This window comes from Microchirus variegatus (genome assembly GCF_963457635.1).
Source record: "Microchirus variegatus genome assembly, chromosome: 18".
Taxonomy (NCBI): Eukaryota; Metazoa; Chordata; class Actinopteri; order Pleuronectiformes; family Soleidae; genus Microchirus; species Microchirus variegatus.
The window spans coordinates 6270935-6292653 of NC_139819.1; the positions used below are offsets into that span (position 1 = coordinate 6270935).

Genomic DNA, 21719 nt, shown 5'->3' on the forward strand with positions numbered 1-21719 from the left:
TTACATTTATACATATAATCACTACATTATGTTGGTAATGATAACTGTGAGAGGAAATAATAATATTGGCTGAAGGGGTTTCCCTCTATCTCCCACCCTCCCGTCCTCGTTGCCTCTCTCCCTCCCACTGTATCGTTAGCCCGGCACAGCTAGCAGCAGCAGCTAGCAGCAGCAGCTCACCAGGCCATATCGGCCGGCCGGTGCATCATCATCATCATCATCATTATACTCAGCTTCCAGCCATGGCGTTGGTGACTCTGCAGCGGTCTCCGACCCCGAGCGCCGCTTCCACCGGGAGCACAGCAACCACGGCCGCGGGGGAGGTCAGTTTTGTCCAGGTTGGAGTGAACCAGTGCTGCGGTGCTGTGAGTTGGTGGTGGTGGTGGTGGTGGTGGTGGTGTTGAGGGGGGGACGTTGCTCGAGAAAGGCCCGCTGATTGAAGCTACGTTAGCACCGTTAGTTAACATGTTATGCTAGGCTGTTAGCTGACGATGGCTAGCAAGCGTCTACGTGACTGATAGATTTATGTGTATCACATGCTAGCACGTCTGACAGAGTATCTTGTTTTTTTTTTTAGTATTAAATGTTGTTTTATATTAAAAATGTCCACTCTTATTATATTTGTCGGCTGCTATTTTTTTTAATAAGCAGTAGCTAACGTTAGCTGTTTATGATGTGGCTGACATTGACCATTAAATTATCACAGAGTGTGGCTCAGATTTAGCTCCGCAGTACAACAAATCATTGCTAAATAAACTAACTGTTTTTTATGTATGTTCTGTTCTGTTATATACTTTAATTTGAGTGAACTGAACTATATTAAACAACACCCCCTCTTCTTCTGCCACCACCACCTCTGCATCATTATAATTCATCATAATCTCTCCGGAATAGACTACTTTTCTGTTTGTCTTGTATGTGCAGTCACTGAGGTCATGCTATATGGCAATAGCACTGGCACACAGGGTGCTGTACGCTGTAAAATATGTCCTGATGTTCTTTTATGATGCTGATGCTCTTAATATGATGTTATTATTTATGTAAATGTACTATTTGTAGTATATGTAGGTACAGTGTATGAATACGTGTGTGTGCGTAGTGTTTTCGGGACTGTGTTGCACAATTCACAGCACATCATAAAATTTGGTGCAACATCATAAAGTTTTTTTTTATTCCTCGCTCTTTCTCTCTGCAGACAGTAACTTATAAACAGTTAATTACACTGAATATATTTTTTAATGTTAGTTTTCTAGTTAATTCTTCCAGAAAATATGGGTGGAAAATATGAGATTTATAGACATACATGTGGAGAGGATACACTTTAAAGGCTGTTAATACTTCTCTGTTGCAGCTAGAGGCACATTTAGTTTTTTTTAGTCATTCATTCATTCATTCATTCATTCATTGTAAAAACAGGTTATTATCCACCTATGACACATGCAGCAACATTTACTCAAAGATAAGTAATTTCCTGCTTTTCTCAAGTACAGTCACTAGTTGCCAGATGGGGGCGCTAACCACAAGCAAGAAACAGTAAAGCACCTTGTTCTGCTGTGTAACCACATCAGAGAAACCAGGGCTGACATCCACCATTGCATGTATTTACAACTATAAGTGTATGAGCTCCAGCTGTGTGCAGGCAAAACAAAGTATGCTATAGTTAAAGGTCATTTCAAGATAGTTGCTTATTGCAAAGAAAATGCTTATTCTTATTCAATTCTTTGTATCATTTTTATATATTTATGAATTTTATTTGTTGCTGTTTGACTGGGTTTGCCACTGTCCCTCAGTGTCCTAGTCCAGCAATGGTGTAGTCCAGCAGCATTATAGTGAGGTGTAATGGATAAAGCTGGCAAGAAGCTACTGCAGCTATGATGTCATCTACTGAGGGGTGGGTGTGGTGAAGGAATACTATTGTAGGAAGAGGGAGAGGAGAGTGGTTGTAAACAGGGATTTACCACATGCAAACACAAGGTAGTACATTTAAGATTACTTCACCTACTACACCTAATACGTTATTGCTCCCCTTGACGTTAAACGTTTTGTTATGTTCTTTGTAGAAGTGGTACCCTCCATCTTTTTGTTGTTTCAGCTTCATGTTGGCATATGTCAAATCATCCCTGACGGTGGAAAATTTTTGGTTCCTAATTTATTGAGTCTACTCGTAAATATTAACACTTAAGCCCATACACATGAATCCCATGTCAAGAATTAAGTATTTAGGAACATTTCCAGCACTTTATGGTTTTGGATTTGACAACAATGAAGCAATCTGCAGTCTTGCAATCACTCACTCCAAACACTGTTGTTGTTATTTTCCTGCCATGTAATTGAACACAGACTGCATTAACATGAATGGAGTTAAACCTGCGTATGGTTTCTTCTATATTGTTGAAAGTTCTCACACAGCTTACAAGCTTCTCTCGTTGCTTTGACTGATATTTAATAAGTGGAATGTATCTGCTTTAAAACAAGTACACTGCCAACAGTAAGATTAAGTGTCTTGTAATTGTGCATTGACAGAATTATAATATTTACATTTGATTCTTAAACATTAACACGGTGTGGTGTCTCCTTTTTATGGAGTATCTAGTCAACTCCATTTATCAAAGTTCATCACATAGACACGCTCCCACAGAGTATGATGACAGGCTGAGAGTACTTGTTGATACTGCAATAAAATGGATGCAATGTGGTCTAATATGTTCCCTGTTATTTATATTGCAGGATTTTGGGAGTGAAGATGAACGGCGAACAAATCAGAGGTGCGTTTATTTTAAGTTTAATCCCTCAGTTGCATGGCGCAAGGTAAATCAGGTTTGATTTTATACACAGGTGTTCACTGAGTGGTTCCATCTGTCTTTGAGTCATTAACTGAAATCTGGACTCGGGGCAGACTCGCTGGCTTTAACGACTGAGTGTCAGTGTAATAAAACACCTGTCTGTCTTGTTGGCAGACTCATCAATTCCTAATAAACAACTCTAGGAATGTCCAGTAGTCTCTCATGTTATGTGCAGAGCTCTACAGTGAAGCAGCAACACAAAACAAAGTTACACATGTTCTATGTTTTCATGAGAGTCCTCTTTCAGACATGCATACAGTAAGAAAAATAATGAAATACTTAGGAAGTCTTTACATTACAAATTGTGACAGATGAATACGTTTGGAAGAGGGATATTCTCCTCTCCAAGAAAACAAACAACTACAAACTCCAGTGCATGAGAGCTAGTGAGTGACAGTAATGCAAGGTTCACATCGTGTTGAGCTAAGAAGAGCAACTGATGTGATGCATTCAATGACCCCAGCAAATTTCATCACTTCTGCAAAACACACTGCAGTTTACTAACTAAGTGATTGCTGTGCGTGCGTGCGTGCGCGCGCATCTGAGATGGATGCACTATAATGCAAGTCCTGTCTTGCATTAGATAGGTCCCATTTTTTAGGGTCTGGTAATCCAAGTTATGTCATCACATTGCTGGTTAATTCATGTTGTTTAATATTATGGCACATTAAGTCATCTTTTATTTGACAGATGATGTTTCTTTTTTTTTAATGAGGTTATCCTGATGTAGTACACCTGATAGATGGTTACATCTGTTTACAGACAGCTACATAAAATGCCAATTGGAAGTATTAGCGCTTGCTGTTCCAGGCCAGCCTTGATAACGATGACAAGCCCGGAGGGTTGAGTGTAGACAGTATAAACATCGTTCAGTGGTTGATGGCTTTAGACCAACAGTGATTTCATTTTATCAAATAGCACACATTGGGAGAAATGTGTGTGAATGGTGCACATAGATACACTGTGTGCAGTGTTTGGAATGAGGAGGCAGGATTCAGTACTGGGGTAAGATCAGTTCTTCTAAACTCACATTTAGAAACTTTGTAGTGATGTGAATGCTGGATTTGAATTTTGAATTTGTATGGATTACTCTTCCCTCAGTCATATGGTGATGTTGTGTTTGTCCTGTTCAGGTTGTCCATGTCTCCAGTGACAACTGAGGAGATTTGTTCCACCCTGTACTGCCCTCCTCCTGCTCGCTCTCTTTACCTCTTTTCAGTGGTGTAACTGACAAAATGCCAACGTTGTGCAACTGGCAGCCCCAAGAGAAGACTTTGTCTTGTTAAACACTCAGAACACATGAATAAACCACCCTGGTTTCTGGTGTATCTTTGGCCTCCTTGACACCTGGCATTAGAATGTGTTTTCTGTGATGGGATAGAGCTTTTATCACATGCATTTCCCCCTCTTCTTCTACAAAGATTTCCAATAGCATACTAAAGCGTCCCATCATGTGTGTCGCCAAATCAACAACAACGTTAGTGCACGTGAAGTGGTGGTATTGGACGGACTCCTCTTTGCTTTGCAACGGAAGAAGTCGTCTTTGAAGAGCAGAAAACTGTCAAAAGCAAAGGTGACTGCGCAGTTTTGTCACCGCTTTCACGTTAGCAGTGCTCGGACCAGCTCGATTACATAGGTGGTTGTAGGTGAAGTGGAGACGCACTGGAGACACATTGCATTTACACTTCACCGACCACCTCCCAAAGCGGTGTGGCAGATCAGATAACAATCCTTGCTCAATGCATCGCGGGTGTATTTACACCTGTACTTACATGTTGTCGGGCGCTATCCAATTGCAGGTGTGAAGGGGGGGCCTTTGTATTGAGTCCCTCTTGGTATAATCGAGTGCGCATCTCTCAAAAACTGGTAGAACCCATATTTCAGTTGTGGTTTAGAGAACATCTGGTCCTGTTTGGCCCCCAACCATCTACATCTGGCTACTGTTGCAGCAGCAAACTTAACTTTAATATGGTGTTGTGCCTCTCCCATTGTCTACCCACGGTCAATTTAGAGAGTCCAAATAACCTTGGCATTTTTTGTGGGGTAAATTGAGAACATACAAACTCTAAAAAAAGGCCCTTTTTTTCCAAACCAGGATTCTTGCTGTGAGGCAAGAAGAGCACAGTCCCCTTTGTTAGGGTGAGTGTATTGTGGACTGGGAAGTGGAAGTGTGACCTCATATCACATTAAAAAAATAATAACCAGTGTATATATATATAAGTCCATATCACCTGAGCTTTCCAAGTTTCTACCTGGAACAGAAAGGATATCAGTCAACATGTGGAGTACACTATCTGCTGGTGACCAGGTGTTGCAGACGCCTCACAGCCCAGCGCTATCGGTCATGTCTGTCAGCAAATCCACCCAGATTAACAGTGTCATGCTATTTCTTGTGGTGGGTTTCACTGCTTAGTGAGAGAGTGAGAAAGGAAGTCATTGTTTATTCTGTATCCGAAACATACCAACGTGTAGGGCTGCAGACTCAGTTACTTCTGCTGTTTTGAACGGCTTTATTATCGTTGTATTTTTCCATGGTTCATTTTTTGTTATTATCAGACCTGACTGAGAGAGCATTGGTGTGCAGACAAAAATACGTGCATTGGTATATAACAGCAGCACATGGTTTGACAATTTGTCCCATCAAACTGCTGAACTTTATCCCTAACATGTGATTGCACTCAAATAATAATTGCATTGTTATTTCTTTGAGGTCCTTGTTTGTGAGTGACAGCCAGTGCTGGCCACTTGGAGGAGAAAGAGAGAGAGACAAGATAATCCCTCTCTTATAAGCCTGGCTATAATGAGATTCTGCAGATTTGGGAGATGGCCAGTTCTCACTGCCCTTTCCACCCATGCTTGGCCCAAGTATTAAGCTCCCTGGAGGCACTACCTTGGATGCTGTTGACCCCTAAGGTGGCATGCACATGGAGACACCCTCTTAAAGGGTTTGTGCCAAAAATGTTTCTTCCAACCTCTCTTTTTTCGTTGTCGTTTCTTCCTCCCAATCGTGCAACGGGACAGAGAAAGTGGCACTCTTCTGTTGAAGAAAAGAAGGTTTCTATATAAAGACGAAACCTGTTGTTCACTATGAGTCACACCACCTGATGAGTGAGGGAATACAACAGACATGAAATCTTCTCTTTTGAGATGGGCTTAATTTTTGTGTTAAATATAAATATACCATGTTCTGGTTTCTTTGTTTAGATATTAAAACAAGTTAACTTTTAATTATGGACAAAACAAGAGATTTGAGAACATCATCATTCTGAGGTGTGGGAAACCTTGAAAGCAACTGACAATTATTTTTCAGAATCGGATTAATCTGTCGGTTATTTTCTCAATTAATTGAGTACTTTTTTGGTCTGTAAAATGTCAGAAATCATTGAACGGTGTTTATCAAACCTGTAAATGATGATGTCCTTGAATGTCTTGCTTATTCTAGATACTCCGCAAAGAAACCTGGACATATTCACATTTAAGAAGCTGAAAAATCATAAAGCTTGTTTTTATTATAAAAAATAACAATCGACACATTAATTGACTGTGAAAAGGATTGTTGGTAGCTTTATTGTGTTTCAGAGACGTCCCAGCCTTCCGTCACATTACCCAGGTGTAAGGGAACATGGTACAGTCCCCAGAAAAAATGACATCATCAATATTTTTTTAGTTTTTTACTTGTCCCGTGAAAATGAAATCAGAAAACTTCAAATTAAAGCATTACATGGAGCACAATTGCAATTTCAGCCCTGTGTCGCACAGACAAAGCAGAGTAAGGAACAAGGGGAGACGAGCACAGTTGTGTTTGCCTGAAGCAGCGGGTGGAGGCTGCACTACGTCCCTTCAGGCAGGAGTCTGGCTCTGTCTCGCACTCAGAGACGCTCCGATGAAGGAGGAGGGGGGAGGTGGCAGAGGGAGTGGCATCTTGAACAGACGGTTCTTCTTCACTGAGCAGCACAGATGAGTACAGACTGTCAGTCAGTCAGTCAGTCTGTCACTCAAAAAGTGGCAGGCCAACGCCTGAAGCTGCTCCACTTCTTACACATTCTGGTCCTGCCTGGAGGAGGAGGAGGATGAAGAGGAGGTAGCTCTTACCCGGAGAAGCCAAGGCTTTGTTCCAGTCCGCAGGATGCATCTGGTTGTAGAACCCGTCAAAGAATCCGTGATGAAGATGTTACCTTATTTTGTGGAAAACGCTGTGTTGACGCAGAGTCAGATAAACCGCATGTGAGTCTAAAAATCATCTTTTAAAAGTGAGGGTTACTTTGAACTGTGATGAAGTTTGAGTTCACCGTTCATGACGTTCATAGCGTAGTGGTGATTCTATTTGCTATTTTCTTTTATTTAGCAAGATTGTTGAATGTTGGCAGGGTGATTTTTGCAGCAGTTACCATAATGTCTGAAATTATACAGGTGATTTGAGGACAATCGGAACAAGTTAACATTCACACATGCAACTGAGATTCAGCAGTTCACACATGATGGTGTTTGTGATATCTCTGTGAACTGATGTGTCGGCATTCCTCGTCTTCTCTGTAAAGGATGTGAAGGTACTAGAGGTTGTAATCATGTTAAATGCCTGTGACCATCTGGCAGGCTTTTTCTGTCATACTTTGAGTTTGTTTCTTTGATACTAGATATATTTTTAGGCCTAGTGTTTGTGGAGAAACTGATAGCAGGGTACTGCGGGGCGAGAGATTCAGAGCTCGGGCAGTTTAATTGGGCCTGTGAAGCTGTGTGACCGCTCTTGATATACAGATAAGGACAAGTTTACACACTCTCAGTTTTCAAAAGTGTCCCATTACATCGTTTTTTTTCTCTCCCTAGGATGCTATCAGGTATCAAAGAGCTTAACGTTGGGTTGCTAGTTCAGCAGCAAGGATTTGCAGTTGTTGCTCTTGGCATTACCGCTCTTTCTTGTGTCGTACATCCACCGTTCGCTGACATTAGACCATCCTGATAGCCTCATAAATCTCAAGCCGAGTATGTACTGGAACAAAAATCCACCAAAGTGAGACAGAAGCTCTTGTTGAGAAGTGTCCACCCCCATGCTGCTGTTTCTGCAGCGCTGGGGGTGGAGAGAATTTATTGTGAGGTGCACAAACAACGTCCATTGTTCCCATAAAAATCATCTCTTTGGCCCAGCTCCGCTTTTTGTGTGTAGGTTTTTGAGAATGTGATCAGAGAGAGCTTAGTGGGAGAAGCTGCATATGTATACTATTCGTCTTTGATGTAATATAGATCAGTGGTTCTCAAACTTTTTATGCCAAGTACCACCTGAGGAAATATTGAGCTCTTGAAGTAACACCATTATCACCAACGTTAAAATACAGTGGTGTAAATAGGCTGCTCCACTCTGCTCACACCAGCTCGATCAATCTGTCGATTATTTTCTTGATTAATCCAGTACTTATTTGGTCCATTAAATATCATAAAATGTGGAAAAATGTAATGAGCAGTTGATCATACGTGCAGGGTATTTCAACAGGATTATTCGCTGAATATTGAGATATTCTGAATATGCTGCGCATGAGAGCGAGTGATAGAAATGCAGGGCTCACATTATGTTGAGCTACAGGGAGCAGCTAACGAGATGGATGCATTCAAAGACTCTGGTAAATTCCATCACTTCTAGAGGATGTACAGAATGTTGAGCTTGAATTCTTGAATTTTCATTTACTTCTGCAAACACACATGGCCAAATGCTCATGGTAAAACAGTTGTTGTGTATCATTTTAATAAAATAAAGGGATCCATGAATTTTGAAAATGGTTCGAACACCTAGTTATCAGTTGTCATATGTACCAATTTGCCATTATATGTGCATATCAGCATGATTTTAAGATAAGAGGAGAAGAATTTATTGCTCCCACTATAGGAACATATTTGCAAAGTAAATGCACTGCACTGCCTGGGAATGGAATCCCCGTCACAAGAATGGGAAACCATCATTACACCAGCAGCACCATTAGTGGCAGAGAACTGTTCCAGCTGCAGATATTGTTAGTGTTTTTTCTTGTATGCATGTTTTAGTGTATTACTCTTCAAACTGGCAACAGCTAGTGTGTGGATTTCTGTATTTAGATATCTGACTATCCTGTGCATCTGTTTGGCTGTTTTTGTTGCTGTCACTTTCTGTACTTTTTTAATGACAATGTCCTGATTCACTCGACTGCGCACACAGAGTACATTGTACATGTGTCCCGCCCCACTGTCAGGTAGATTTATGAACAGTGAATGATTTCCAGTGAAATCATCGTACGTAGCCTGAAGGAAACACCTCACCTCCTTTCCCTGGCTTATGTCATCTGTTGTTAGCTCCAAACTCTAACCTGAAGTCGTTGGGATTTTTTGCAACCAGGTGTGAACCCTGTGAACTGGTAATTGCTGCCGTTTGGTCACAGTGAAAGTCGAGCATCACAAACAAACCATAGCAGTTTGGTCAATTATTTAGGTATGTGTTTCATTACACCGAGTCAGCAGACACTTGACAAGTCAGTTCTGAGTGCAAGCCCTACAGGGGAAACAAAGACAGATAAGCATTCGGCATCAGAGCTTGATTCATGGCTGCCTCTGTAATGTTGTGCCTGGACTTTTCCACTCAGCTCTTCATCAACCTCGATTACCTCTGCCAAGGAGTTCATGTTTCTTGGACACGTTGGTCTGTCTGTCTGAGAGCAGCGTAACTCAAAAATATTGGACAGAATTGAATGGTTGATGTTGGTTATGACTCGAGGAAGAAATGATTAGACTTTGATGGTGATCCAGATTTAGACTTGCTGGTGGTTTCTTTAGTTTATGCTCATCTCATCGTCAACTGTACCCAAACGTGTCCTGTTCAGGTGAACAAGCTGGGACTAATCTGTTCGTATTGCGTCTGTGTTTCTATAATCACAACTCCTCTCTCTGTTCTGTGTGTTTCGCAGCCTGAGCGAGAGCTTCTTCATGGTGAAGGGCGCTGCTCTTTTCCTGCAGCAGGGAAGCAGTCACCAAGGCGAGAAAGCACATCCTCACCACAAACATGCAGGTGAGAGCCACACGACATCACCAGAAAACACAGCGTGCTGCTGATCCACACATCATTTACCCCAAAAAATCCCAGTCATTTCTGTCCCAGTGTTACACTGTTGCTCGCACTGCAGCAGATGTGTCTAGCTGAGGCGAGGAGGATGAAGGCTGCCTTGTTGATAAGCATGTTCCAGACATATAGCTAAGGCAGATTAGTGCTTAAATCCAATGCATGGTGCAACTGTGAACAGAACTTCTGTTGGCAATGAAATAAGGCCTTTACTGACTGAATTACCTTGTGTTCTCTGTTTTGTAACTGTAATAACATTAGTCATGGAAGGTGACGTAAAACAAACTTCCATGTAGTAACTAATGAATGCACATTACCACTTTATTTTAAAGATGAAGTGTCTGATGAATTTAAAAAAAAAAAAAAAAAAATCTTGTTAGATCGCTATGGTTTGCTTCATTTCCTTTAACAACAGCTGTTTCAAAATGTCACCGTTAAAAGAGACTATTCATTTGCTTTAAAGACATGACCTGAGCGGCCACCTGCATGATGTGAATTCAGCAGCAGCCAGTAAAACCCAAACATGCTGCCAAGTCATTTGGCCAAGTCATGGCTGTGGTTGGCAGCTTAGGTGATTTAACGAGCCACTTTGTCAGGTAACCCATATTTGCTGCTCCGGCTTTTCTTTCTCAAAAACATTTGGCTGGAGAAATAGTTGTGTCATTTCCAGGTTACTGTGGCGTTTAGGGGGGATGAAGAAATAGTCAGTGGGAGGTGCATTTTGTGTCCCAGTGCCATACTGGAAGTGATTTTAAGACGGGCAACACTTCTCACGGTAATCGTCCAAGTTTAGCAGGTTTAAAAATGTGTGCAGACCTGTGATAGTTTATGAAAATTGGATATAACCTCCTGTTTTAGAGATGTAAACCATTGAAGAAGTGGCTTAAAACTTGTTTTCTTTAGACTGGCCATAGTGGGGTCACTCGACTGATAACTGATTGCAAAAAGATGTCAGTTTGTACGTTGTTTTTTTTTAAATTGTGGTCCCATTTAGAGTAAAATAGACGATAAAGCACTGCATGTATTGGGGCATGGACATGGTGTGATTGACTGCACAGTGGGTGGCAGTGCATGTTTGCAGGTCAACTCGCTCTGGACAATGGAAATATGGTTTCTTCTGTTTTCAACAACATTCACACTCAACACGGCTCTGGCCTAAATACCAAACTCCAACAGGAGTTCACAACCCAAAGGCTAATATCAGTGGGTTAGGACTTGGTTTCTTTCATCCTTAATAAGCTTGACTTAAAATTCATGTTTTTCTTCAATGTGTTTCGGCTTCTGAATCCTGTTTTTTCAATCTGACCCATAAATGATACAAAGTAATAATGAGTGGCACGTTGTTTTAAAAGTGTATAACTTTTAAAAAATCTAAACAAATGTCTGTTACTCTTGCCTTTCGCTGCTGTTGGTCCATCTCCTCTTCACCCTGTTTTATTAATCCAGCTCCTCTCACGTCTTGGCAAAGGAAGCACGGACCATGACAAGTTCCTGAATTGTAGATCGTGCCAAGACGGAAAACAAATTCAGTTTTTTCTTTCTTTTTTTTATTTATTTTTTTTTAATAACAACCTGTCAGCTGATGAAAACCAGGTTGAATGCTCGAGTGAGCAGTGGAGCTGAATTGTACATGTTTTAGATGACAACGACGCCTTTGATTCATTAAGATAACTTTGTCTTCAGCATACGGCTGCAATGATTATTTGATTACTAAATGAATCGTCAACTATTTTCAGTTCCATATCATAATTTCCAGGTTTGATAAACAAGGATCAACATTTTATGACATTTTATGAACAAAACAAGTCCTTGATTAATCGATAAAAGAATGAATTGATGATGAAAATAATCGTTAGTTGCAACCCTAGCAGTATGCATCATACTCGGTCATATTCTCATAGGCTTTATCTCATATTTATGTCCATGTTTCCCCACCGTCTAATTCCACACAATCTTCTATATGATCTGTCTCAACAGGTGACTTACCTCAACACCTGCAGGTGATGATTAACATTCTTCGCTCAGAGGACAGAATAAAGCTGGTAAGAGAGAGAAAAAACGATAACATGAAAACAAAAATATGCACATACACACACTCGTAAAGACCACGGCTAACAACCTGGCACAGCAAACCCTTCCACAATACTATTTTATTGTGTACTTAAGATACTTATTTGTAATTATTAACTCAGGAGAGCATTACCAAATGTTTCCATGGTGTGTATGTGCTGGTGATGAGGTGCTTCATGTTTACTGGCTCTGTACGCTCTCACCCCGAGGACCTGGTTACCCTGTTACATCGAGTTTGTATCAAACCAACAAAGAAAAAAAAAAAAAAAGATCCCACATGCTGTCGTGTCCAGTTTGCATCAAATTTACTGCAGCAGCATTTTTTAGGAGTGAGAAGTCGTAGAGAGTAGTAGAAGTGGATTTTGACCTCTGATCGCTGCTACTTTGGAAACACCCAGTTATCTCAAACATGCTATCTAGGGATAGTAGTTAGTTAGCGCAGAGACAAACAGAATTAAACAAGCCATATGTTATTGCAGAAAACAGAAAAATCAACAATGGAAAAATCTCACAATTCTACAGCGAACAAAACAATAATGTGGTTAACGCTAAAGAAAAATGGGAGCAGGAACTGGGAACAATACGTTTGGAAAAGGACTGGACAGAGACATGTAAACAAATCTTTAAAACAACACGCTGAAAATACTCCAGAGAATTGTCTTGGAAAATAAATATGAGGATTTTCATAACACTTAGGGAATGCCAACTATTGGAGGGAATGCGCAGAACAGGATGCTCCATTTATAACCAGTGGTGAAAGACTTTTTGGAATAAAAATGCCAATAGAGTTAGTCAATGTACTTTTGAATGGTTAGAAATTACAGAGAAAAATGATCAATATCTTTTTTTTAATAACACACGTAGCTGCATTTAAACAAAACATGGAAAGAACTAACAAGCTTAGAAAGAAACAACATGAATTTGAGTGAGTGGGCCCTGGAGATGGATGAAGAACAATGAAACAAACTCTCATTAGAGTAATTAATGTTTTTAAGTGATAATTACAACCCTGACACATCGACAATCCCTCCACCTCCCTGTTTTTGATTTGTTATGATGGCAGGATGGATGAAGTAACGACAAAACATCCTTTTTAATGTTGAGTATGCAAGAAAATACTGAATCTGTGTACACTTGTATAAATGGTAACAAACGACAGGTCCATCCATTGACACGTGTGAGAATTTTCTGTTCAGTTTTTCCTCCTGTGTAAGAGAAGCATGTTTACTTTAATTAAGGGTGTTTTTTGAGTCCATACGTTTTGGAACCGGTTCAAACAATACAATTGTTAAAAGTCATTATATTTCAAACAAAATCCAGCAAGATTTTATGTGACATAGTGCCATAAAACGTCTGTTCCCTTTGCAGGCGGTGCGGCTGGAGAGTGCGTGGTCGGACCGTGTGCGGTACATGGTGGTGGTTTACACCAGTGGGCGACAGGACACGGAGGAGAACATCCTCCTCGGAATCGACTTTACAAGCAAAGACTGGTATGAAACGACCCGATCAGTTCAGGATTTAGAATCTGTTCTCTATGTGCTTTAAACGGCGAGGATGTTTACGTTTGTTTTTTTATCTATATTAGGGCTGTCAATAGATTAACATTTTTAATCAGATTAATCACAGGGTATTAATTACCATTCATAAATATGCCAGAAAAATTCACATTTTCTCTTTATATTGTTGTTGGAACGGAGAGATAAATAAAGTATGTGAAAATATAAATGTAAAGAATAAAATACTGTAAATAACGGCGTCTCTTTAACAATTTATGAATTATAATGAACAGATTAACACGGAGTGTAAATATGGATATATTAGGCCTGTATGCTGACTAGCTGACACTGTATACTTACTCATAAAATGTCACATTATTGCGATGTATACTGTATAATTATCTAACCTGCTATACTAGGCCACACGAAAATAAAACCTAATTTAAACCCTATGACTTGGTATTACACCTTGTATTTCTTAAAATCTATCCTACATGTATATACAGCAATTCCTCTCAAAGATCTTTATTAAGTCACCCAGTAATGAAGCCATTGTAAGACAGTGCATTTAAAACTGGAAAATCTGATTTTACACTTTACGCATTCCAGGGAGTAGTAGTTTCCGTTCTTCTGTTTTTTTTTATTATTATTTTCATTCTTGTTTTCACCCTTCCAGTAAAAGCTGTTCAATCGGCATGGTGCTACCTCTGTGGAGCGATACCAAGATCCACCTGGATGGAGATGGGTGAGTTGTTTTAGTCAGGAGAGTGTACACAGCTGCGATATTAAACCCGCAGACGCGTCTGTGCTTCTTAAACAACACTTCATCTCCACTGTTCATCACTCGGAGGGAAGTTAGTTGATACATGTGTACTGTTGCAGCTCAGTAAGTGACCATCTGTTTTGTTTTTTTTGCTCCTCAGGGGTTTTACGGTGAACACGGCTGGTCGGACTCACGTCTTCAAGCCCGTGTCGGTGCAGGCTATGTGGTGAGTAATTAACAACCTCTGGAGCCACAGTGGCTGTTTACAGCGCTGTAGCGTCATGACACGCTGTAATAAATCTCCGGGACAGACCCAAGCACTGCTGCAGTGAGGCACTGGGTTGAGGCGTTGCCAATTCATTCTGCCACCTGCTGGCATAAACATGGAACAGCATGAAACCAGATTATAAATGCAAGTCCTTTGATTGCTTTTACTTGTAATTTAGAAATGGCAAAAGTCAATCATTTGGAGGGATTGAGTTGAAGTTTTCTTCAGTAACTTCTTATAGCCCAGTTCTTATAGCACTTCCTAGAGTTATTTGAATTTAGGCTGTCCTAGTTCTATTATAGGGCTGCAACAGTTATTCAGTCCATCTTAATTTGGTAATTAAAACAAGCTCTCTGATTTTACAGCTGCTTAAATGTGAATATTTTCTGCTTTCATTGCTCCATTTTCCAAAGAAAGCATTAAAACTGAAGACTTTTGCTTTGTAGACAAACACATCATCATTTCAAAGTTTTTGGGAAATACCAATCAGCATTTTCTGACATTTTATGGATGATGTGAAAAATAAAACTGTCCCTAATCAGGTGCTTTTCAGAAGGAACGGCAGTTTGAACATTTTTCCCTTTGAGAGTGGCCTTCTTGATGCAAAATTATCATTGAATGACTGTCAAATACTGTGATCTTTGGCAATTTGAATGGAACAATGTGACTGAAAGATGGTCTTATATATTAGCAAGATTCCAATGATTTAAACTCACATTAAAATTGCATGTTTTGAGTAAATATGCCTTTATCACAGCTGACATTTCTTGACATGAATGCATACAGGTGTTACCATGTTTTCACTCTGACATTTCCTGTATTTTCTGGTTGTATTCTAATTGCAAGATTGAGAAATAACCATATAATTGCTAAAACTAACTAAGCCTAACAGTGGTTCTGTAGTACAGTAGTTCATTCAAACAAGTTTAGGTCATTCACTTGCACTTTTAACCTGTCATTTCTTTCTTTCTTCTTAAATCTACCTATCTTTAGGTCAGCTTTGCAGGTGCTGCACAAAGCCTGCGAGGTGTCCCGCAGGTGTAACTACTTCCCCGGGGGAATCGCTCTCACCTGGATGGGCTACTACGAGAGCTGCATCGCTTCGGAGCAGAGCTGCATCAACGAGTGGAACGCCATGAAGGACCTGGAAACCACTCGACCAGACTCGCCCACCATGTTTGTGGACAAGTCAGTAAACGCTTGTACGTTTCACTCTGATTATACCTGTTGTTCTAATGGTTTGCTGACGATGATATTGTGATCTTTGTTAGGCCTTCAGAGAGAGAGAGGACGGAGTGCCTTATTAAAGCCAAACTCAGAAGCATCATGGCATGCCAGGATCTTGAGAACGTCACCTGCAAACAGGTACATTTGACCTTTACCACAGCTAACCACTGAAGAATATTTAAGTAGTTATTGTGTTCATCCAAAAAAAAAAATCATCCAAATCATGTTTTTTTCCAGATTCGTACAGAGTTGGAGCAAAATATGAACTGCAACCTGAAGGAGTACAAAGAGTTCATTGACAACGAGATGCTGCTGATCCTGGGCCAGATGGACAAAGCCACTCTCATCTTCGACCACGTCTACCTGGTAAGGACAACTGATGCTGATACTGCCGACAGAAACACCTGTCAACATTTAAGTAAGACTATAATACGATTAAAATGCAATACACTTCATATTCCCTTATGGGGAAGTTCATCTGCATACATCACAATAAATAAATACACATTCTTACTGGTTTTAATAGACATAGTCACATCTGTCCAGTCCTGGCTGCTCTTCACTGGCTTCCTGGTTTTAAGATTTTACTGATTACTTTTAAAGCTCATATGGAGCATAAAGCTCTGGCTCTGAGCTACATTTCAGAGATGTTGACCCCCATATGAGCTGCCTCTGATAGTTCAATCCAGAGTTGACTGAGACCCTCGACTTAGGAATGACCTGCCTGAGGAGACGATGCTCACAGAATCAGCGGCGTCTTTGAAATCATCTTAAAAACCATTTTTATGGACTGGCGTTCGTGTGACTTTGTCTGATCCTGATCTTTATAGTGACAGCTAATTATCAAACGGCTATAAACCTTGTTTTTAATTGCGTCATTTATATTTTTATTAATACTACTTTTGTTTATTTTCTTGTCTGTTGTCTTTGTTCTTTAATCTGGTCTGTGAAAGCACTTTGTAAACTCTGTTTTTAAAAGGTGCTATATAAAAAAAGGATAACACTTAAGATTAGGGAACACATATTAGGAAACACACATGCATATAAGTAGCATACTAGCCCTTTATTAGTAAATATTAAACATGTATTAACACCTTGTGTAGGAAAAATAATAAATAAGAATAATGTGTTACGTGCTAAATGTGTTCCCTAATCTAGTGTTACCAAATAAAGTTATTTTTATTATGATGATGATGTCACTGTTATATCAAGTGCATCATTATCCAGCTGGCGACGTTTGCACACATGAGTCTTCCTTCCTGTGACATCATTGTTTTTGGAGGAAGAGCAGTTTCACACAAGTTTGAAAATAAACCACCCGGTCCAAACTGTATTCTCTTTCATTTGTTTTCAGGGCTCTGAATGGAATGCGTCTAATTTGGAGGAGCTGCAAGAGACGGGGTGATTTGTTTTCTACCGAGGAGGAGCTAAGATAAGCCCCTCTCTCGCAAAAACATATTTTTTGTTTTGATTCGAGCCAGAAAGAATGTTGTTGATGAGTTAACTTTTATCTTTCCTTCCCAGGGTGGGCTATATCCTCAACGTTACACGGGAGATAGACAACTTCTTTCCAGGGACGTTCAGTTATCACAACATACGTGTCTACGACGAGGAGGCCACTGACCTTCTGGCTCACTGGAATGACACGTACAACTTTATTGTTAAAGCAAAGTGAGTTTTAAGTGGAGTGAGCATGGATACTACAAACATATCTTATCACAGAGAGACTTGTTTGTGATTGTGGATCTTAACATGTGATCTGGGAGATCTGATTACAGCAGGCGATAACTCAATAATGGCGGGATTTATTCACGATGTGTTTGTCAAACTCTAATCTAAAAGTGAAGTGTTTTGATTGTGTTTAATTCTTCTGACCCGCAGAAAGAATCAGTCCAAATGTCTAGTTCACTGCAAGATGGGCGTGAGTCGATCCGCGTCCACCGTCATCGCTTACGCCATGAAGGAGTTCGGCTGGTCGCTGGAGAAGGCGTACAACTTTGTCAAGCAGAAAAGGAGCATCACGCGACCAAACTCGGGTTTCATGAGACAGCTGGCGGAGTACGAGGGCATCCTGGACGCCAGGTACAGGCTCCACCCTTGATGTGATATTTATTATATATACACCCCTATTCCCACTCGTCAAACACCCACTGAAACCTTGGTTTAGGTAGATTTTTGACCAGTTTGAAAGTGTCTAATCGGCATTCATGACCAGGTCCAATAACTAAGATTTTTATTGGCTTTGAGTGGGAATGGAACACCCAGATGAACACACTCATTTCTTCTTCGTCTGCTTCATTTTTGGCTGTGAGAAGTCCAACGCACACACATTAGCTGATCCTTTATCCGTTTGTGGCGAACCTTACTTTTTACAACTTGGGACAATATTTTTAATTTCATGAATAGGAACAGTTTAACTACCATTTCAAAGGGGGAGCACAGTCATCTCTCTTGGGCTGAGTGGTGTTTGAGTGGTTTTGTATTAATTAAAACAAGGTTTCTGATTTTTCAGCTTCTTAAATGTGAATATTTTCTGGTTTCTTTGCTCCACGAAAACTGAATAATTTTGGTTTGTGGACAAAACCTGACATTTGAGAACATCATCATTTCCAGATTTGAAAAACATTTTCTTACATTTTATGGACCAAGCAAGCCCTAAAATCTCTGATGTTTCTAGCACATTTGTGTTCACAATTCACCCGCAGGTGAAAAAAGAATACCACAAGACAGAATAACACTGTCAATAGAAATTTTGTTAATTACCTTTATTAATCGGGTTCGCCCAGGTTAAAAAAAAAAGTATTCAGACCTGCTATTTTTGTGTGAAAGAAGCTTTAGTTTCCCTCTTTTCTCCATCTGAGCGCTGGTGTTTCTGTGACTGATTCCAGCAAACAGCGGCACAACAAGCTGTGGCATCCCGACGCAGACTGTGAGATGTCTGAAGGCCAGCAGGCTCAGTGCTGTGAAGGGGAGGCCAGAGGCCACCTGACTCCTGAGCCGGGCATGTCTCCCTGCTGTGATGAGGCTCTGTCTGATAAAGGTGCAGCATGCCCCTCCCCATGCAGGACTGTCTCACTGGAGATTGACCCCGCCTACAACAACTACTATTTCCGCCGGCTCTCTGACTCGGCGCTCGACAGCGAACCGTCGACGCCCGTGCGCGGCCCCCCCCTCCTCGGCATGGAAAAGGTCTTTATCGAAATCGAGGACGTGGAGCGAGACGCGCTGCTGGACGACGAGTCCTTTGACGGCCGTGAAGCCCCGCCTCTCCCTCACTTCGGGCCGACGGCGGAAGGAACCGCTGCGCAGACGTGTAGCCGCTGCCCCGAGCCCCTGGAGGAGCTGCGTCTGAGGCTGGAGTTCAGCACAGTGGAGGAGGAGGACGAGGAGGAGGTGCAGAAGGAGGAGGCCGAGATGGAGGTCCTGATGCAGCCCGATGATGGAGGGGGTGGGGGAGGAGGCAGAGGAGAGGATGGCATGGACTTGGCGACCCTCAATGAAAATTCCAACAACAACAACCATTTCAGCTCTTCATATAACCACAATGTAAGTGTCAATAATCTTTATTTAAAGGGGACATATTATGCAAAATCAACTTTTTAATAATTTTAATACTTATTTAATACTACTCTGGAGGCCCTATGAGTCGGCTAACGTCACAATGAGACATTCCTGGAATTGTCTCGCGTAGCTCCGCTTTGTCCCTAAAAAACACGAGACTACAGACGAGGGCAATAGTATCCAGAAGAGTGGAAGCCGGCGAAGTGTTCTATTCTTGGCTGCACAGTGCAGCACAGAGTTCTACACGAACTTCCAGCCTCAGAGAATTTACGTGTCCAGTGGATACATTTTATATATATGACAGCAATGTGTCAAATGCTAACTGCTGTTAGCTGCTGGAGCCTCAGTGACGCTGACGTAGTTTCATGTGTCTCATTTGCAATTAAAGAGACAGACACTCAAAAGTGAGCGTTCTGAACAGGGCTGTTTTGGCAGGGTGATTGAACTGCTGTGGTGTTTCAAGGTATTTTGACCAAAGCATGTTACAGACATGTTCATTAGGACATCAGGGAACTAAGTTCTGGGTTCACTTCACAGGGTATTATATGAGTCCTTTAAAAATACAGTTTCACACAAGTCTAAATTGTAGAAACAAATCTTTCTTCTGTTATTTTTTCCCATTTATTTAGGGAAAGCCTTCCTCCATCCTCCCTGCTGCTGATTCTTCTACACTGTCACGGCCAGAAACGAAGTCCGTTCAGAAAGTAGGGTCTGCAACCCCGACTTCTACGCTTTGCCTTAAACCCGTTCCTCCTCAAGTGTCAAGTGCTTCATTCCCAAAGTCCCGTACCTCCTCTGAAGGCCTGGCGTCTTCAGTGGGACTGTTGCACTCCTGTGACCGTCTGTGTGACTGTGCCAACTGTGCCGCCTCCACACCCACAGCTCTAATCGACAGAGAGGAGCAGCCAGAAGAATCCCTGCAGCCTGATGACAGTGGTGTTCTGCTGGAAGGAAATACCGAGCCTGACGAAAGTTGGTCTGCGGAGCGGCTTCCTGAGCTGGTGAGAATGGATTTTGAGGAGGCGACGTCTGCAGTGGCTTGTTTCCTTGGCCAACCGCAGGAGACCCTGTCACAGCTGGGGAGATCGGGGCTGGTCCGCCGATGTGCAGAGAGACTGGAGAAACTTTCAGGTTCGTCACAAGATTGCCCGCACTCTCTGCAGCCTTTGCACGCATGCCAAAAGTCCAAGGAGGAGGAGGGAGAGGAGTTCTCCAGCTTCACTGGAGACTTCGTTAAATCTTCGACACCATGCCAAGTGCGGTTAGAGCCACTGGTGATGCCACCGACCAATGAAGCCTTGTTGGGGGTGGTGGGACCTGGGCTGCTCACTCCTACCTCCTCACCTCATGGCTCCACCCTGACGCGCAGCTCCAGCACTGACAGTCTGCGCAGCGTCAGGGGGAAACCGGGCCTTGTACGCCAGAGGGCGCAGGAAATCGAGACCCGCATGAGGCTGGCGGGTCTGACTGTGCCCTCGAGGCTGAAGAGGTCCAACTCTTTGGCCAAGTTGGGCAGCCTCAACTTCTCCTCTGAAGACCTGTGTTCAGTCTGCTCCTCAGAAGCAGGAACACTGCTGCTCCTCTCACTGTCCCCAGAGCCAGAGCCTGGCCGGGAGTGGAGCTCCCCCACCACCTACAAGGGACTGTCCACTCCAGAGAGAGCACGACCAGGTGAGCCCAGAAGCTGACACATCACGTGGAGGTCACCTTGTGGGAGCTGCACATAGTTGTACATATATTCTTGGGGGGGGGAAAAAAGGAAAAGAGTTGAAAAATGTTTAAAACAATGATGCCAACTGTTGTACACACTCCTTTGCCACATTGTTTCTCCAACTGCTGTTCACATTTATAAAAGTCATATTGCTGTATCTGACGAGTGTGTAAAGCCATCAGTTCACCTCTAACACGGTTTTGAGTCATGGACAAACAAAAGTGCCTTAACCTACGAGACCAGAGGCACACTGACTGTTGTTGTGCGTGTGACTGCAGGAACGAGAAGGTGCAAGAATATTAACCTTTAACTCCGACTCCACAGTCATTAGTACCTGATATATGTACTAAGTCGCAGGCAAAGTAGGATTTTAAATTTTACTATGTGATACAAAGTAGCAGCCGGCGTCGTTGAACTTGAATCCCTGAGTGGAGCTTGACAAGAAGTGTTAAATATAATGTAAAGTTGTTTACCGCACAGTTTATGTTTTAAGATGCTCAAGGGTTGTAAAAAATGAATGGTTACCTCATGTTGAAGCTCGTTCTCAGAGTTCAGCGCGGTTCATTCTGCCGACAGCGAGGTAAAGTGAGGAAACAAAGTGTAATGCAGAGGTGTGTGTGTGTGTGTGTGTGAGATTCTCTGAGTGAGTGAGGGTGAAGGGCGGGCGGGGAGGAGGGCGGCTTTGTTTTTGCCGGAGACATTCTC

At 41.8% G+C, this 21719-nt stretch overlaps 1 protein-coding gene across 1 annotated transcript; it reads left to right on the top strand.

The window, feature by feature from the left end:
• Positions 1 to 242: 242 nt before the first annotated feature.
• ssh1a (slingshot protein phosphatase 1a) lies at positions 243 to 20991 on the top strand (the record flags this gene model as incomplete). The annotated part of the gene is made up of 15 exons (XM_083904811.1): positions 243 to 323; positions 2728 to 2765; positions 9767 to 9867; positions 11896 to 11960; positions 13357 to 13478; positions 14161 to 14229; positions 14408 to 14473; positions 15509 to 15703; positions 15787 to 15880; positions 15980 to 16108; positions 17097 to 17143; positions 17267 to 17413; positions 17624 to 17824; positions 18631 to 19288; positions 19933 to 20991. 15 exons carry the CDS (start codon positions 243 to 245, stop codon positions 20989 to 20991), a joined length of 3072 nt encoding a protein of 1023 aa, XP_083760937.1.
• Positions 20992 to 21719: the final 728 nt, after the last annotated feature.